The sequence below is a fragment of the Struthio camelus genome, chromosome 3 (assembly GCF_040807025.1).
Source record: "Struthio camelus isolate bStrCam1 chromosome 3, bStrCam1.hap1, whole genome shotgun sequence".
Lineage (NCBI taxonomy): Eukaryota > Metazoa > Chordata > Aves > Struthioniformes > Struthionidae > Struthio > Struthio camelus.
The window spans coordinates 103,477,428-103,491,514 of record NC_090944.1 but is presented as its reverse complement, the minus strand read 5'-3'; the positions used below and the strand labels follow the sequence as shown (position 1 = coordinate 103,491,514).

At 43.3% G+C, this 14,087-nt stretch overlaps 1 protein-coding gene across 10 annotated transcripts in view; it reads right to left on the bottom strand.

The window, feature by feature from the left end:
- Nucleotides 1–3,528: 3,528 nt before the first annotated feature.
- The window catches only part of RASGRP3 (RAS guanyl releasing protein 3), a 71,228-nt gene continuing 60,669 nt past the window's right edge, over nucleotides 3,529–14,087 (bottom strand). For all 10 annotated transcript variants that reach the window (XM_068939422.1, XM_068939429.1, XM_068939430.1 and 7 more), the window contains 5 exons: nucleotides 12,122–12,269; nucleotides 8,460–8,496; nucleotides 5,885–6,010; nucleotides 4,768–5,120; nucleotides 3,529–4,269 (listed from right to left, as the gene is read on the bottom strand). In XM_068939422.1, coding sequence (XP_068795523.1) covers nucleotides 4,261–4,269; nucleotides 4,768–5,120; nucleotides 5,885–6,010; nucleotides 8,460–8,496; nucleotides 12,122–12,269 — 673 coding nt within the window. In that variant the 3' untranslated portion in view covers nucleotides 3,529–4,260. The remainder of the gene's footprint in view (nucleotides 4,270–4,767; nucleotides 5,121–5,884; nucleotides 6,011–8,459; nucleotides 8,497–12,121; nucleotides 12,270–14,087) is intronic.

Here is a 14,087-nt window from a genome sequence, read left to right as displayed (position 1 = left end):
GTGCTGTACTGAGGCCCACTGGTTAGCAGGCTGATGTTGAGTGAAACACACTTTGGTAAGGTTTTTTTTTTTTTTTTTTTTTTGCTATGATCACGAAACAAGAAGCCCTCGTTTCTCCTGCCTCTGTCTCTGAAATCTGCATTCAGCTCTCATTTCTTCCTTCCTTCCTTCCTTCCTTCCTTTCCCCTCCCTCTGCTCAATCTTCTTTGGGATCCCTTTCCATTCCTGGAGTCCCGTAGAGTGGGAGAGCAGAGACTGCTTGCTTCTTCCCATGCTTAGTCTCCATCTGTCTGTTGTTTGTTCCTTGCTTATTTTCTTTGTCGAGGATCCTTCACATGCAGCTATTTCCCATAAGGATGCCTGAGACTACTGGAACTAGTGTCCCTGGCTGCAAGGATCCTCATCTGGCTGCTTAGGCTGTCTCAGACAAAGGCTTCCAGGCTCCCCATGAGGAAAGCCTTGGGGGCTGCATTGGGGTATGTTTTCATTTTGGCTCTCCCAGGGGAACCCCTGAAGAGCAGTCAATGGAGGTGGCAGCAGTCAGTCTGCTCCATTCTGAAAAAAGCAAAATTTTAAGCAGCAGCTGTCCTTAAACGTGCTCTGCAAATCAATTTTTTTATTCTGTTCTGTACTGAAAAGAAAAAGGTCTGCCTTTCCCAACCAGAGGAAATTCAGGCTTTGGACTAGCTCTAAGCAACGAGTATGTACTGCCACCCTCATTGCCCTCAGACTTACCTGGCAGAGGAAGACTCCTCTGAGAAGATAGCTGGAATCTAGGAATATGTCTCTCTGTGGAGCTGGGATAATCCTTTTAAAGTCCAAGAGGTGGGTAAGACTGTAAGGAGGGGGCAGGGTAGGGCAAGGCCCTGCGGAGAGCTAAAGCAGTGGGGAGAGTACTAGAGTTCAAACTTTTACATTTCACTTTAAGGGAGCTGGATGTCCCCTTGACTCCTTGCATAGCCCTGAGCGCAACTTGGCAAAGCAGACAGCAAAGTTGAAATGCCCTTATTTGTAACACAAGGCCTTCGGCAGGTTCTGTGGAAGCACAAAAAGTCCTGGTGGGTTTGGCTCAAAGAACCAAATTATCTCCTGTAGAGCTGATCCAAGCACTTACATTTCTCACCTACTCTTGTTGCTCGTATTCTTTGGCATTTGCAGATCAGGCTGTAAATAAGGCTTGGCATAATCTCCCTTTTTTTCCACTGGCTTTAAAAAGCTTAAAAATAAAAATCAAGGTTCTTAAAAGATCCTGAGGACTGGAAAACTGAGACAGTGAAGAATGGATGTGGTGGAAGTAGCCAGTATCAGCTGGGATTGTTTCTTACTTTTGATACTTCACAAAACTGGTGCACTTGACATTATAACTTCTCCTGTACCGTATCCTGGAATAGCTCTATGTCTACCAGGCAGAATTTCACCAAGAGCAGGAGAGGCATGTTGCTCAGTCAGGAGCTGTGATAGCTAATATATTTTGCCTCTTGTTAAGTCGGGGGGGGGGTCAAACAAGAAAGTCTGTGCTTTGCCCAGATTGGGAAACTAAAACTGTCTTTGTTAGACAGGGAAAAGTTTTCTCCTGTTTAGAAAAATACGTGCACTGCAAAGTGTGGAGAGAAAGATTTTTTTCTTTTTTTTACTTCAGGTATTCAGGCTTCCTTCAAGGTAAGTAGCTTATCTTACATTGACTTCTTACAATGATGGCTCACGTCTTGTCAGTTCTCCCCAGTCTCATTTGCTTGTGGTGGAATGTGAAGATCAGCATTCTGCTGGAAACAGCCTGTTAATGCATTTTTGTTGAATTGTTACATGATTGTCTCTGAGTCTTTCTTCTACGGTGGAAAAAGGCTGTATTTACACACACTTTCTTACGCGTTCTAGTGTGAACACTTACTGTCTGCAACACACACTCAGCACTCACCTTCTTGAGGTGCCTAAAGAAAGACTTTCCAGCCAGACTGGACACTTGAGATTCTCACCTAGAATGAGTCCTTCGCCTTGAACACTGCAGTATCTTGCTTAGAATGATCAGCTGTGTGAGCATGCAGTCTATGCTTGACCTACAACTCAACTGTAGCTAATGTTAAGGTAAGATAGAAATGACCAAAGGTACCAGACTTGCGAAAGATGTATTGAATGAAACCTCTGAAGCGGGTTGAAACTGAAGCAGTCTAATTGCTAGCAGAAAAGTCCTCCAGAAAGTGGATGCTGCTCCTGTAGAAGATACCTTTCTTCTTGCTTAAATATGAGTCTAGCTCTTGATGAGAGTATACATGGAAAAACGTGTCCTTGTAAAAAATGTGTCCTTGTAAAAGGCCTTCCTTTGAAGAACTTTTGAGCAGCCAGCTTTCTAAGCAACTTGGACAAGATGTCTGTAAATGTCTTGGGGAATAGGTAAGTGAAAAGATAAGGATTATGTACTAGAAACATTCTTGACTAATAAAGAAATAAAGGCAGGCATTGTTTGTGGGCCTGACAGAAATAGGGAAGCAGGCACTTTTCAGAGCAAGAGCTACAACTAACTTTTAAAAGTCCATAAGAAATGGACTGAGGACTTCAGAGTAAACATTGGTTCAAGCTCTTGCTTGATGTTAAGAATGAAGTTACACATGAACATTTAGTAAGTGTTAAAACGCTTATCTCAACAAATCCATCAACAGTCTGGATCATAACCAAATTTCTCTATTCAAATTCTCTACCACATCATTTTCATTGTGTGCAAGCCATACACTGTTAACGGTAGTTGTGCGGTCAGTGCATTGTGACCTATCATCTGACCCAGCACAGGAAATAAAGACCAGATTTCTAATTAACATCTATTCTTTGCCCACAGCAGTAAGAAGGAAGGATGCTTCTGGCCCTTATCCTGCTTGGAAATCCGTGCTCCCAGCAGTGCTTATTTCTCTGAGGTTAAAATAGTAAGAGCACCTTCTCTTCTTTCTTCCTAGATTTATCTTACAAGTTAGGTTGGAAAACAAAGGAAACCTGCAGAATCCAGCATGCAAAAATGAGCAGGCATCATGTAGTCTACAGTGCAGTTTACAGTTAAGTAATCACAGAGGAATGAAACTGCAAAGTCAGTCAGTTTTGGTTAGGGAAGTCTATGAAAGTAGCCCTTGATCTTAAGGGTTTGACCCCTGTTGTAGGGAGCAGTAGCTTAGATTTTGTAGGGAATCTTATATCCAGGTTGCTTTAAGTGTGTGCTCCTCTCACATACCATGTTTTGGCTTGGGAAAGAACATGTGTGTGCCAAATCAGAACACGCCTCTCAGGTTGGTGTGTTGTTCTTGGTTGTTTTTTTTTCTTTTTCTTTTTCCAAATGAAGGCTGTGCTCCCTAGGTAACTTAATGCTTTTTGAGAAATCTTACCCCAAAACTGTATTGCAAGCTATTACAGATTCAGGTATTAGATCCTACCTTAGCAACCCCCTAATCTGGAGGCTACTCTTCAGCACATCTAGTGTCACGTTTTAGTCTAAATTTGCAATTTGCTAACCAGGGAAGAAGGGGAAGTAACACATATACACACATACGCTTAAAACTAAGATGTTTATTACATGCGAATTCTACCATAGTCAGTGCTGGCAGAGAGGACTCCTCTCCGCTGTATAACCAGACATGCATAGTGGCTTGGCATTCCTTCAGTCTCAGACACATGCTGCATGTTTGAAGGAGCCCCGGTCAGTGAACTGGTATCAATGTGCTGAACATCGATACATTTACTGTAGCAATGTAAACATGGCCAAAGTTCAAAAACCTGGGTGTGCAAAGAATTTCAGTATAGAGGACTTTTTTGAAAGGCTCTTGTTTGAGATTTAATCACCATAACACACCGATTTCTTTCCTTAAAAGATCATTACAAGCCTCTGGAAAAGGAGTGTTGTCAAACTAACTTAGATACTTGGCTTCTGTCCTCACCATTGTTGTCACTGGCAGACAAATGTAATGATGCAGTATGTTTGGAGGAGGCCAAATATATCCTCATTGGCGTGTAGAGGAAGTTTCCACAAAAGTCATACAAGGAAAACACTGAGCGCAGAGATCTGTTCTACTCTGTCCATGCAACATTTAGCCAGATGGCTTATTTGTGTGAGAAAATAAATAGTGCACTTCAACACCTATCTGCTAAGAAAATAGGGCAAGGGTTGAATTTATATGTATGAGGTACAGGAAAACATCCCATAGCGAAATGTGGCCTATAATAGTCCATCCACTCTTGCTTTATTGCAGTTGTCATCTTCGTTTTAACGTGTTTCATGGTGAGCAATCAACTGTCCTGTAACCAAAAGAAAATAGGCACTTATATGCTAGCAAAACACAGTCAATAAAAGTACAAGGCCTTGGAAGCATAATCTTTATGGCTGAGAGCGACAAAAGTCTGACCAAAATCTGCATCTATAAAAAGGCTACTTCTACTGAACCCAGCATTGAGCTCTGAACCGTATACTGCAAGGGTGCAACAGGACAGAACTTGGTCAGGTATCTAGCAGGCTATTTTAATGATTCTCAAGAAGAGAAGTGTCCAGCTTCCAAAAGCACATCCTGAGACCAAGCGCCAAAGCCCAATTTACAATGTTAAAATAAACAAAATTCACACTGCTGTATACAAAATAGATATCTATGGATGATTTGGCATTTTTTTGGAATACTAATCTTGTGCAAGGAAAAAACAGCAGATTTGTATGAGCACGTGTTCTGGAATTCATGAAATAACCACATGAGACCTCAGACTCTAGCTTGATTGTAAATGGTCCTGGCTTCTTCTGCATCTCACCTCAGATTCTTGTCTTTCTGGGAGTGTTTCTATTCCATTGTGGTCCAGTATGTGTTGTGGGGCCTCGGTTTCTATGTCTATGTTGGGTTTTTCATTCTCCCATTTTGCAAAGCCTTTGTTCTTCCCAGCTTTGCCATGGAACTTGGACTTCATTTTGGGGAAAGTATGGGAACCCGAATCACTCCAGCCTGGCTCATGCCACAATGGTTCTGTTTGTGTTGCTTGGCTGGTGGTTGCCCTCTGCAGCCGCACTGAAATCTTCCGTGAAGAGCCAGTCACGAGAGTGATAGCTCTGCCATCGAGGTCCTGGTGTCCTGAGGCAACACTGGGAAATTCAAATACTTCATCTTGGACTGAAAGAGAGGGTGGAATTATTTATTTTAAATATCCTACTTTAATACCATTTCGAAAAAGATGACTTAAGTCTGGTTCCAGATCCTGATGGTTATTTGGGGGTTCTGGGGAGGAAAAAAGAAAGGGGGGATTTCTAGGTTTAGAATAGAAGTCTGCTGTTCTGGAATTTTCAGGACCAGGTCTTTATATACTGCGATATATAACCGCATGATGCTTTACAGAGGTGCTTTTGCAGGCAGCATTAGGGCACACAGAAGAGAAGGCAGCAGAATCACTTTGCAGCAGAAAGCTCTCAAGTAGGTCCCTCTTCGTTCCAGGTAACCCCTTACATAAATCAGCGTTATACATAAGCAATATGCTGCCTAGAAACTGATTCTAGACTTGTGTGCACGCGTTTCCCCCTGCCTCATCTGCATGCTGAGGGGATAAGGCAGAGGCAGAGCTGTGCCTTGCCTCCCCCCACCCACTTGCACCTAAGTGGCCTACAAGGAGAAGTACAATCGATTATCATTTTACTTCTGCCAGGATAGGGGCACCAGCGTAGAGGATGGAGAGCCTCAGGCAGGAGACTAGGGCTATCACTGCTCGCTGCAGAAAGAGGTGCAATTGGAGCACTGAAGAACACAAGCCACAGAGCAGTAGGAAGTACACGGGCAGCTCTGTGTGTTGGCATAAAGGAAAACTTAAAAGCGGCAGTGAGGACAGTGGCTGTTAAAGAGGATCCTCAAAATGGTATAAAATATAAACAGAGTGCTGCTCTCACCTGGAGGCAGAGATGGACTGCTAGGCAGAGAGCCGTGGTTACTGCCCACTGAGGTTCCTCTGGAAAATCTTCTGCATGCGAGCACAAGCAGGTCTCTGCATTGCTTATGACAGTTGGCACCACAATCTGTAAAGAGAGGAATTGTCAAGCCACCAAAAGTGAAGCCACAGCTGCCTGGTAATTCTTCAGGGCTGTTAACACACAGATATGAGCAGGGACTTTGGTGGAACAAACATTTTGACAGAAGGTGTGAAGGGAGTTACAAAAATGGATCATTTCTATGGCAGCTACTAGCGCAAATCTGGTGGGAGGAGGAAGATGATGCTATCATCAGAAATTAGTCTGGAGGAATAGACCTAGAATTATTGGCGTGGTGCCATATATAAGTGCATGCACAATGTCTCTGCTCGCCTGCACCAGTCTCAAAACAGGTTTGATTTGGCCCATGAGGGCCCCTTACTGTAAACACGCCTGGTTAGAAGACACTGCAGCTTCCATACTCTGAGCCTCTGAAAGGGTAACTGGAGGTTAAAACTGGGTGCGTCTACATGAGCTAAGGAGCTCAGCAAGCAGCATCACCATGGAGTTTAGCAGGACCTATGTCACCCACCTGGGTAAAGGTTCCTCAGTTCCTGCACACCTGGAGTATGGCGAGCTTTGCATCACTGCAAATACAATCATCACCAGGTACGTTTATCTGAAGTGTGACTGCAGTACTGGCGTTTTCTGTAAAATGGGGCCAATGAATAGAAGATGGGTGCCCCAAACACAGGCTGTGTCCTCTGCGTCCCTTGGCCTTGTTTGAAAATTTCCATCTCCCTTGTGTCTCTTTTGCTGCTCCTTGGTTCTAACATTTTGTTTACAGAAAACATTTTGTTTATAATTTTCTGCTAAAATTACAGTTTTGCTCAGGGCAGTAGTTCTAGTGTGATGGGGAAGAGTTCTGGGTTCTCCTAGCAAGGCCGTCCAATTTGCTCATTTGCCTGGTATGGAAGTAAAGGTAAGTACCTTTCCTGATGTGGTTTTGTGTGCTCTGAAGGTTTTAATTAATTAAAAAAAAAAAAATTAAAGATCTTGCTTGCCAGTGGATAGCCTCTCCCATCACTTGTAGATCACACCATCTAGCTTTATCTCACTATCTACAGCACTAGGGTAAGCAGCAGACCTGAAGAGATGACCTCCCCTGCCAGCACAACATCAGAGGTTCAAAATGGAAGATGACAGCTCTGTGCTCAGAGGAAGAAATCATCCATAACCAGCGCAGCACCCTAGTGCTGCCTGCATACAGAGCAGCTCGTACTAACAAAGGACAGGCACTAATCACGCTTGTTGGCTAGTTTAAGAGCTGAGAGAGAGAGATAGAGAGAGGCTCAGCTTTTTTACGCCCAAGCACCATTGCCCATAATTTTGGCTCTATGGGGCCACTTTAGCTCCCTCTCCCCAGGCTGCTGTTACAAGCAATGATGCAGGACAGCGCCGTGACAGGCGCTCACAGGGCTGCCGTGACAAAATTCTGCTTTCCTTCCTCCATCGTACCAGGAAAGGTGTAGACTACAACTAGCTCTAGCTGCTTGGATGACAACAACTAGGAATAATTGAATTATGTATATTGGCTTAGTTATGGCTGTTTTCCCCCATCCTCCTCCCAGGAATAGATGCTCCTGGGTGGGAAAGAGAGACAGGAGTACAATCTATCCCAAAAGACAATATTGCCAGTTCTTCACCTTTCTGGGATAGTTGAAAGCTCCTAGGAGGTACTGTGAGACTGAAAGAAAAGCATTTACACACAAATATGTCTGTGAAGCCCCTGCGTGAACACGCCCCTGGGAGTAAATGAGATGCAACTACCATGGAAGCCCACAGTGCTTCTCAGAGCTGGGCTGCTTGAGAAACAAACAGAGCCAAGATTTTAAAGCCAATGGGGACCACTGCAATGTTGCTCTTGATCTGACCTGCTTATATGGTACAAGTGCTGCCTAGGCACTTAATCTTTTCTTGAAAGCAATCACCGGAGAAGGCTATAAGTGTTCCAGGTTGTTTTTTTTTTTTTTGAAGTTGCACTTCTGCAGAAGACCTTGCAGTGAGATCTGCCAGGCAGTCTAGGCATTAAATATTTGTTGCTCAGCCAGTGCTACCGCACCGTAAGGCCAGCTAGCCTTCACTACGGGCACGCGGACATGATAAAGACAGCACTGGCAGCACAGTTTTTCCTGACCGCAGATCTCAGGAGATATGATATTTCAAGATTGTCTCCCTATTAATATGAGGACGTTTAGTCTTCTGAGATGCAATTTCTTTGATTGGAAAAACCAGTGCCTCATGGAGTCAACAGCTGCTTTGAACCTTTTGCTCACAGAGCACCTAGGGCCGGGTGGGGGAAGCGCAGGTTATGTCCCCTAATGCAGTAAGACTTCATGGGGCACCAGCAGTCACTGTTCAAAGTGAGCACTGAGTGGATAAGCAAAATTTGGATAAACAGATGTCATTTAGTAAAAAACATAGTCGACTTATTTGAGCTGAAGCCCACCACCTGTATCTTGAAAAAAAAAAAAAAAACCATGCAATATTTATTTACCTTTGCATTTGTAGCCTTGTTTGATTATACCCCAGAGCTGCAAAGAAAGACAAAAGATTGTCAAGGAATCAGAAAAGAAAGCCGGAAGGAAAACAAGGTCACAATGAGGAAGTACCAATGGCTACAAAAGCACAAACAGGATACAACTGCTCTTAACACCCTTCCTGTTAGGCATACCTCCCCGCTCTAGTTGTGATAAGATTTTTGTGGCTTCCCCCTTATTTCTGTTACCTACAGTGGAACTACCAGAGGAGAAGAGACACAGATGATACCTGCCTCCAGAAATGGGCAAAATATTGCCATCACATCAAACTTACGGAGACACGCAGAGAGTGGTCTGCTTTTACGCTGAATGGTGTGGGGGGCGGGGGGGATTTCCAATCGATACCCTTTCTCCATACACTTGAATGGCCTGTGCCATTCAAGCATGGCAGGATAAAACACCCCTGGGGATAGAAATGAGGCTGTTGTTTACCATTGCGGCCACCAGCACACCCACCCATGGCAACCTGATGTGTCCTGACTTTTTCCTCTAAAAAATGGTTGAAGACTGCAACAGTCAAGGAAGCCACTACTGTCCATCTGCGCCTCTCCCAGAAGCTGCCCTTGCCGAAATACCTAACAACTGACTGCTAAACTTCCAGGAGGCACTTTTGGGAAGATTTTGTGGCAACATTAGCAGGAAGTAGAAAAAAATATCCTAGCACGTTATCATCTCTACACTTAGAGGCAGGTAAAACTGCAACCATGCTATTATAGAAACTTGAAGTAATTTCAATGAGAGGGAGAAAGACAGGAGAGGGACAGTTTTTCTAGACCTTGTATTAAAGGAAAAAGATGGGGCACTGCAGTGTTTCAGCAAGGACTGTAAAAGCCACAGCAGCAGCTCCGAAGGGCAGCCAGCAGGAAGCAAGGAGGAGGAGTGTGGCAGGAAGAATTTTTTTTCAGCCTGAATGCATTTAAAACATGAATGGGGAGGGTGAGCACATCCAGGCAGTCAAAACTGCACATGGCTCCTCACCATATTTATAAGAACTCATGCACAGTGTGCTGGGTGTGAATTTGGTAATTAAAGAAAGAAGTGTTCAAAAGGAAGAGCAAGAGAATATTCACATGACAGAGGAAACAGTAAAAGAAAACAGAATAGGAAGATGTGGGGAAAAAAATCCCATACGTAGTTAAAAAAAAGATTTGCAAGGTAAAATAGAGACTTGGAGAGAGAGCAAAACAGATTAGACAAGATGGAAGAATGGTGAATAAAAGAACAGACGTGATGCCAGTAGACGATGAGTCCACAGAAAGCCTGCTGCTTGCTCTTTTCCGGTTAATGCTGTGTACGCACACAGTGAATTGCAATGGTCAGGTAGCGACACCAGAGTCCCCTCACACCTCTTGGAAGAAGAGCTGCAGAGCTGTCACTGCTCAGCTTTGAATGATTCTTCCCAGCTCTCTTTGCCAGAATCACCTGCGAGTCTGATTATTTCTGTCATTTAAGCTCCAAACTGTTTCCACTGAGCATTTTCTCACCTGCTCAGCGCCATACCTTGCTCTTGCTCAAATTTGGCACCTCTATCATGGTTACACACAGCACAAAGTATAGCGCAAGTGTTAGGTCATGAATTCTGACCTAAACCTTTGAACCCATCTGATACCGCTTTGCTGCAAACTAGCTTGAGCCAGCTCTATGGTGAGAGAATCTGCACAAATTCAGACTCTAAAGCTCAAAGAGCTTGCTGGTCACCTACCCCGACATCCAGCACAACTCAGGCTCTAGGAGGGAATTTTGACCAGCAATGGACATATCAATTTTGCACTGCCTAATGGCATTAGATTTCAGTTTGACCTTTAAAATTCGTATTGTTTTAATAATAGATATCTTATTGGATCCTGCTGACATTCCACTGCCATTTCCATTCATCCTGCTGCACTGTCAGTGCCTATCACGTTGACTGTGAATCATTGCATCAGTCTGAAATTAAGTTGCCACCCATGGATGAACAGCTCTGAAATTTAGAACAAGCACACAGCAAATTTTGGAGTTGGTCCATGTCCTATCAGCCCAGCTCATCCATGGAACAATGCCAATAAATTCAGTGAGTTCACAGGAAAAATGACCTTATTTCCATTTCCTGTACAACCCCTTGCTCATTTTTATTCCTGCACTGGATGTAATCAGGGAGATAACGAGAAATTCAACAATAGCCAATTAGTAAATTGATGCAGAAGAAAAACATCTAGCAGAGAGGACATAGCAGTACGGTCTTCAGGTTCTGCTTTGCTGTGGAAGCCTTCCAAAAACGAACCATGTGTCACGAACGCAATGACGTCTTCCCGAGGCTGCAGGCAGCCTGAAACAATAGGCTCAGGCAAATTATCTCCATTACCCCATTAGTATGCTTGAACTTGAACTGTCAGCTCAAGAGCCCAAGAGCATGTTTCTGAATCAGAATTAACTATGTCACATCTGAGTTTTTTGCAATCTTAACGGAAATAGGCGAAATTCCTTCTTCTGAAAAAAAATCATGGACTTGACTGAATTAACAGTTGCTATAGGGGAGAAAATGCAGAGGAAGGAACACAAGAATCAGAACAATATAGATGTGTAGCAGAAGAAACAGTGCCGATCTGAAAGGAGGGCCGACTTTTGCACTGAATAATGCTGCTATTGTTGTTTTCATCCATCCTCAAATATTACTTAGCAGTGGCAAAGGTCATATAATAGAAGCTGATGATTTTGCCATTGACATTATTGCCAGATCTGCATTGGATAGCAGGGACTACATTCTGAATTTATATACTGTAGACGGGCCACAGGTAAGAACAGAACACAGACCTCTTCCCTGAAGGGGACTCACAGTCCTGTTTATTGCTCTAGTTCTCCAAACAGGGACGTTTGCTTCCAGCAGGGTGTGTACAGCAGGCCTGTACTTCACATTAAAGTAAATTTTAACTCATACCAATGCCTTTTCCTTTACTATACCCGGTTTGAAGTGGAAAAGATGGAAGAGGTTTACAAGCAATGCAAAAGTTTACAAAAACAGTGGTTTGCCAGCTCTACATAGAGCACTTTAATAAATGGCATCTTGTAATTTATAACTGAGAGAGAAAGCAAATAAAAAGACTAATTAAAAAAGTCTCAAGTCACAGAACTGCTGGAAGCACTTTTTATTTTTTTTGACTAAATCAGAAGATCTGTTAATTCAATAGAGAAAGGATTAAGGCTGTTATGGACATTGCAGAGAATTATGACCATAGCTATGTTGCCATGTGCAATTTCCTGAGAAAGAACGGCTTTTGCTTCATCCACATCCTCTGTTCCAGACACCCATTTTCCCTTGAGCTTGTTTACGTGGGAAATCAAGCCAAATTAAAGAGCTTAAGATAAACCAAATAAGGCATTCATACAATTTTTAATATCCTTCTTTGGCTAATATAATTTTAGTTTTTTTCCCTGCAAACGAAAGTCTTCCAAATGCAAGTAGTCAGGAACCACAAAAACAAAACTGGATAGCACAGATACAACGTGAGTAAGTGTTTTCTGCTTCTAAATGCAATGAGGTATTTGGCCAGGCAGAAGAAGCTGTGGAGCCGGTTTCACTCTGTCTACATTAAAGCATAAAAAAATTGTGTGTGAGATATACTATTACTAAAAACATACTTACAAATCCTGCACAGTGCTCGCAAAAAGTTGGTTTAAGATAGGTCATCTCCTGAAAGTTATGAATAAACCCTGGTCCCATTTTACACTGGAACTGTGATTTAGCCCTCAGAAAGTAAGCCATCATTTCTTCTTTGCTTATAAGACCATCTCTGTTAGGAAAAAAAGTAGAGTAGATCTGTCACTGCTCAAGACACTGAACACGTCAGGATTTTCCATCGCAAACAACACACAGCACACAACATACTTTCTTTGAAAGACCAGCAGGCTTCACTGTGGTGCCACTGAAAGCCAGTGAGAAAGCCTGAGGTTCCCAGAAACATCCTCAGTGCTGCCAATAGCAAAGCACTTGTTACCCTTAAATAACAAGTTGCTGTCCAAATTTTATGAGTGCAAAATTTGTTTCTGCAGGGTATCCAGGCACTCCTTCCTCTCTCCGTAAGGAAAATTTCCTCTCTTTATCTTTACAAATAATAGGGCAATAGTATTTCTAAGTAAGTACTCTGCTCATAATAGTTTAGGCAAGTTCTCTTACATACACGCATACGAATGCTGCTCTGGCTGCACACATCTGTGATCAGGCTTGCAGAGCAGAGAGATGTGTGTGATACAACTATTCACCCAGCGGTAAGCAGCCTCAGCATATCCTTTAAGCTAAAGGAAATAGCCTCCATTGCAGACACAGAGACTATTTCAGAGCTGTAGTGTAAAGTAACATTTAAAGCAAAGTCCGATCTTTCACTTTCATGGCTTACACTTCTCCAGACACCATCTCTCCCGGGCTGTAAGCAAAGCCCTTGAAAGGGCTCCTCTGGCTGCAATCACACGTTGCGGTCTGGAGGAGACTTTAAAGATGCTTTCAGTCACCGGTCTTATTGAATAGCGAGGCCGGTAAACAGACAGGGCAAGTGGGTGGGCCATAGCGCAGGGCCATGAGATCTGTGTGATGGACCTGGACAGGCCCTGTGTGGTAGGAATTGGCTCTGACTGGCTCGTCATGGACACTGAAAACTTCCAGTAGAAAAGATGATAGGAGATAAATCCCCAAATAGTCTGAGGTTTCACTGCACCCAGTTAAAAAAAAAAAAGAAAGCCCTCACAAGATATTTGACCGGACGTTTTATTAGTGCCCTAAACCGCGTTGATTACTAGTTCTGGTAAAACTAGTGGCCTTGGCTGGAGGCCTCCAGTTTACCTCTGGCAACTGTCTGCACATGGGGCTCACACACAGCACTGCGAGAGAATAACGAGTGGGGTCTCTTCTGGGCAGCCTGGAGAATTAGAAATGTATGGACTGCCTAAAGCACGTCCTCCCAAAATAGCTGCTTGATGTCCTTTAAAGCATAACCTTACATCCGAGGTGAATATACCCAGTCTTTCACTGGATAGCTACAGACTGTGTCTATTTGAACTGAGGAACAGCAACACACTGCACAAATTTGCTGCAAACACCTCTAAATCAGTCAGTCTTTTAAAGTGCAATGTTTTCAACAAGTTTCAGAAAGCCCAAGGCAAACCAGGAGTAGAGCCCTGGAACGTGCTGCAGTTACAGAACAGAAAAACTTGGTGACAATATTCTTTTGGTGTGAAATTAATCACTTCATAGGGTAAGATGGGGAAGAACCATCTACAAAACAAACACCAGCTACAAGCCAAGCCAATGTTGCAGTGAAAGTCCTGCTCAGCTGAACTACAGTCTTTGCGTATTGTCAGCCGAGAAAGTACACGGTGCAGCTGTGAAGTCAAATCATTGCAAAATACTATTTCGGAGTTTCTCCTTGCTAGGGACAGAGACACTTTCATTAAAATGGAATTTGAGACCAATCCCAGCTGACCAGCATTAAGCATTCAACACCACAGATCGTTACTAGCAAGAGTCCAATTCATGCGTTCAAATGTTTTTCTAGACACACTAAAATAGGAACCCACAAGAAGACCGTATATGTTCAGAGGCCTAACTGGGCATGCAG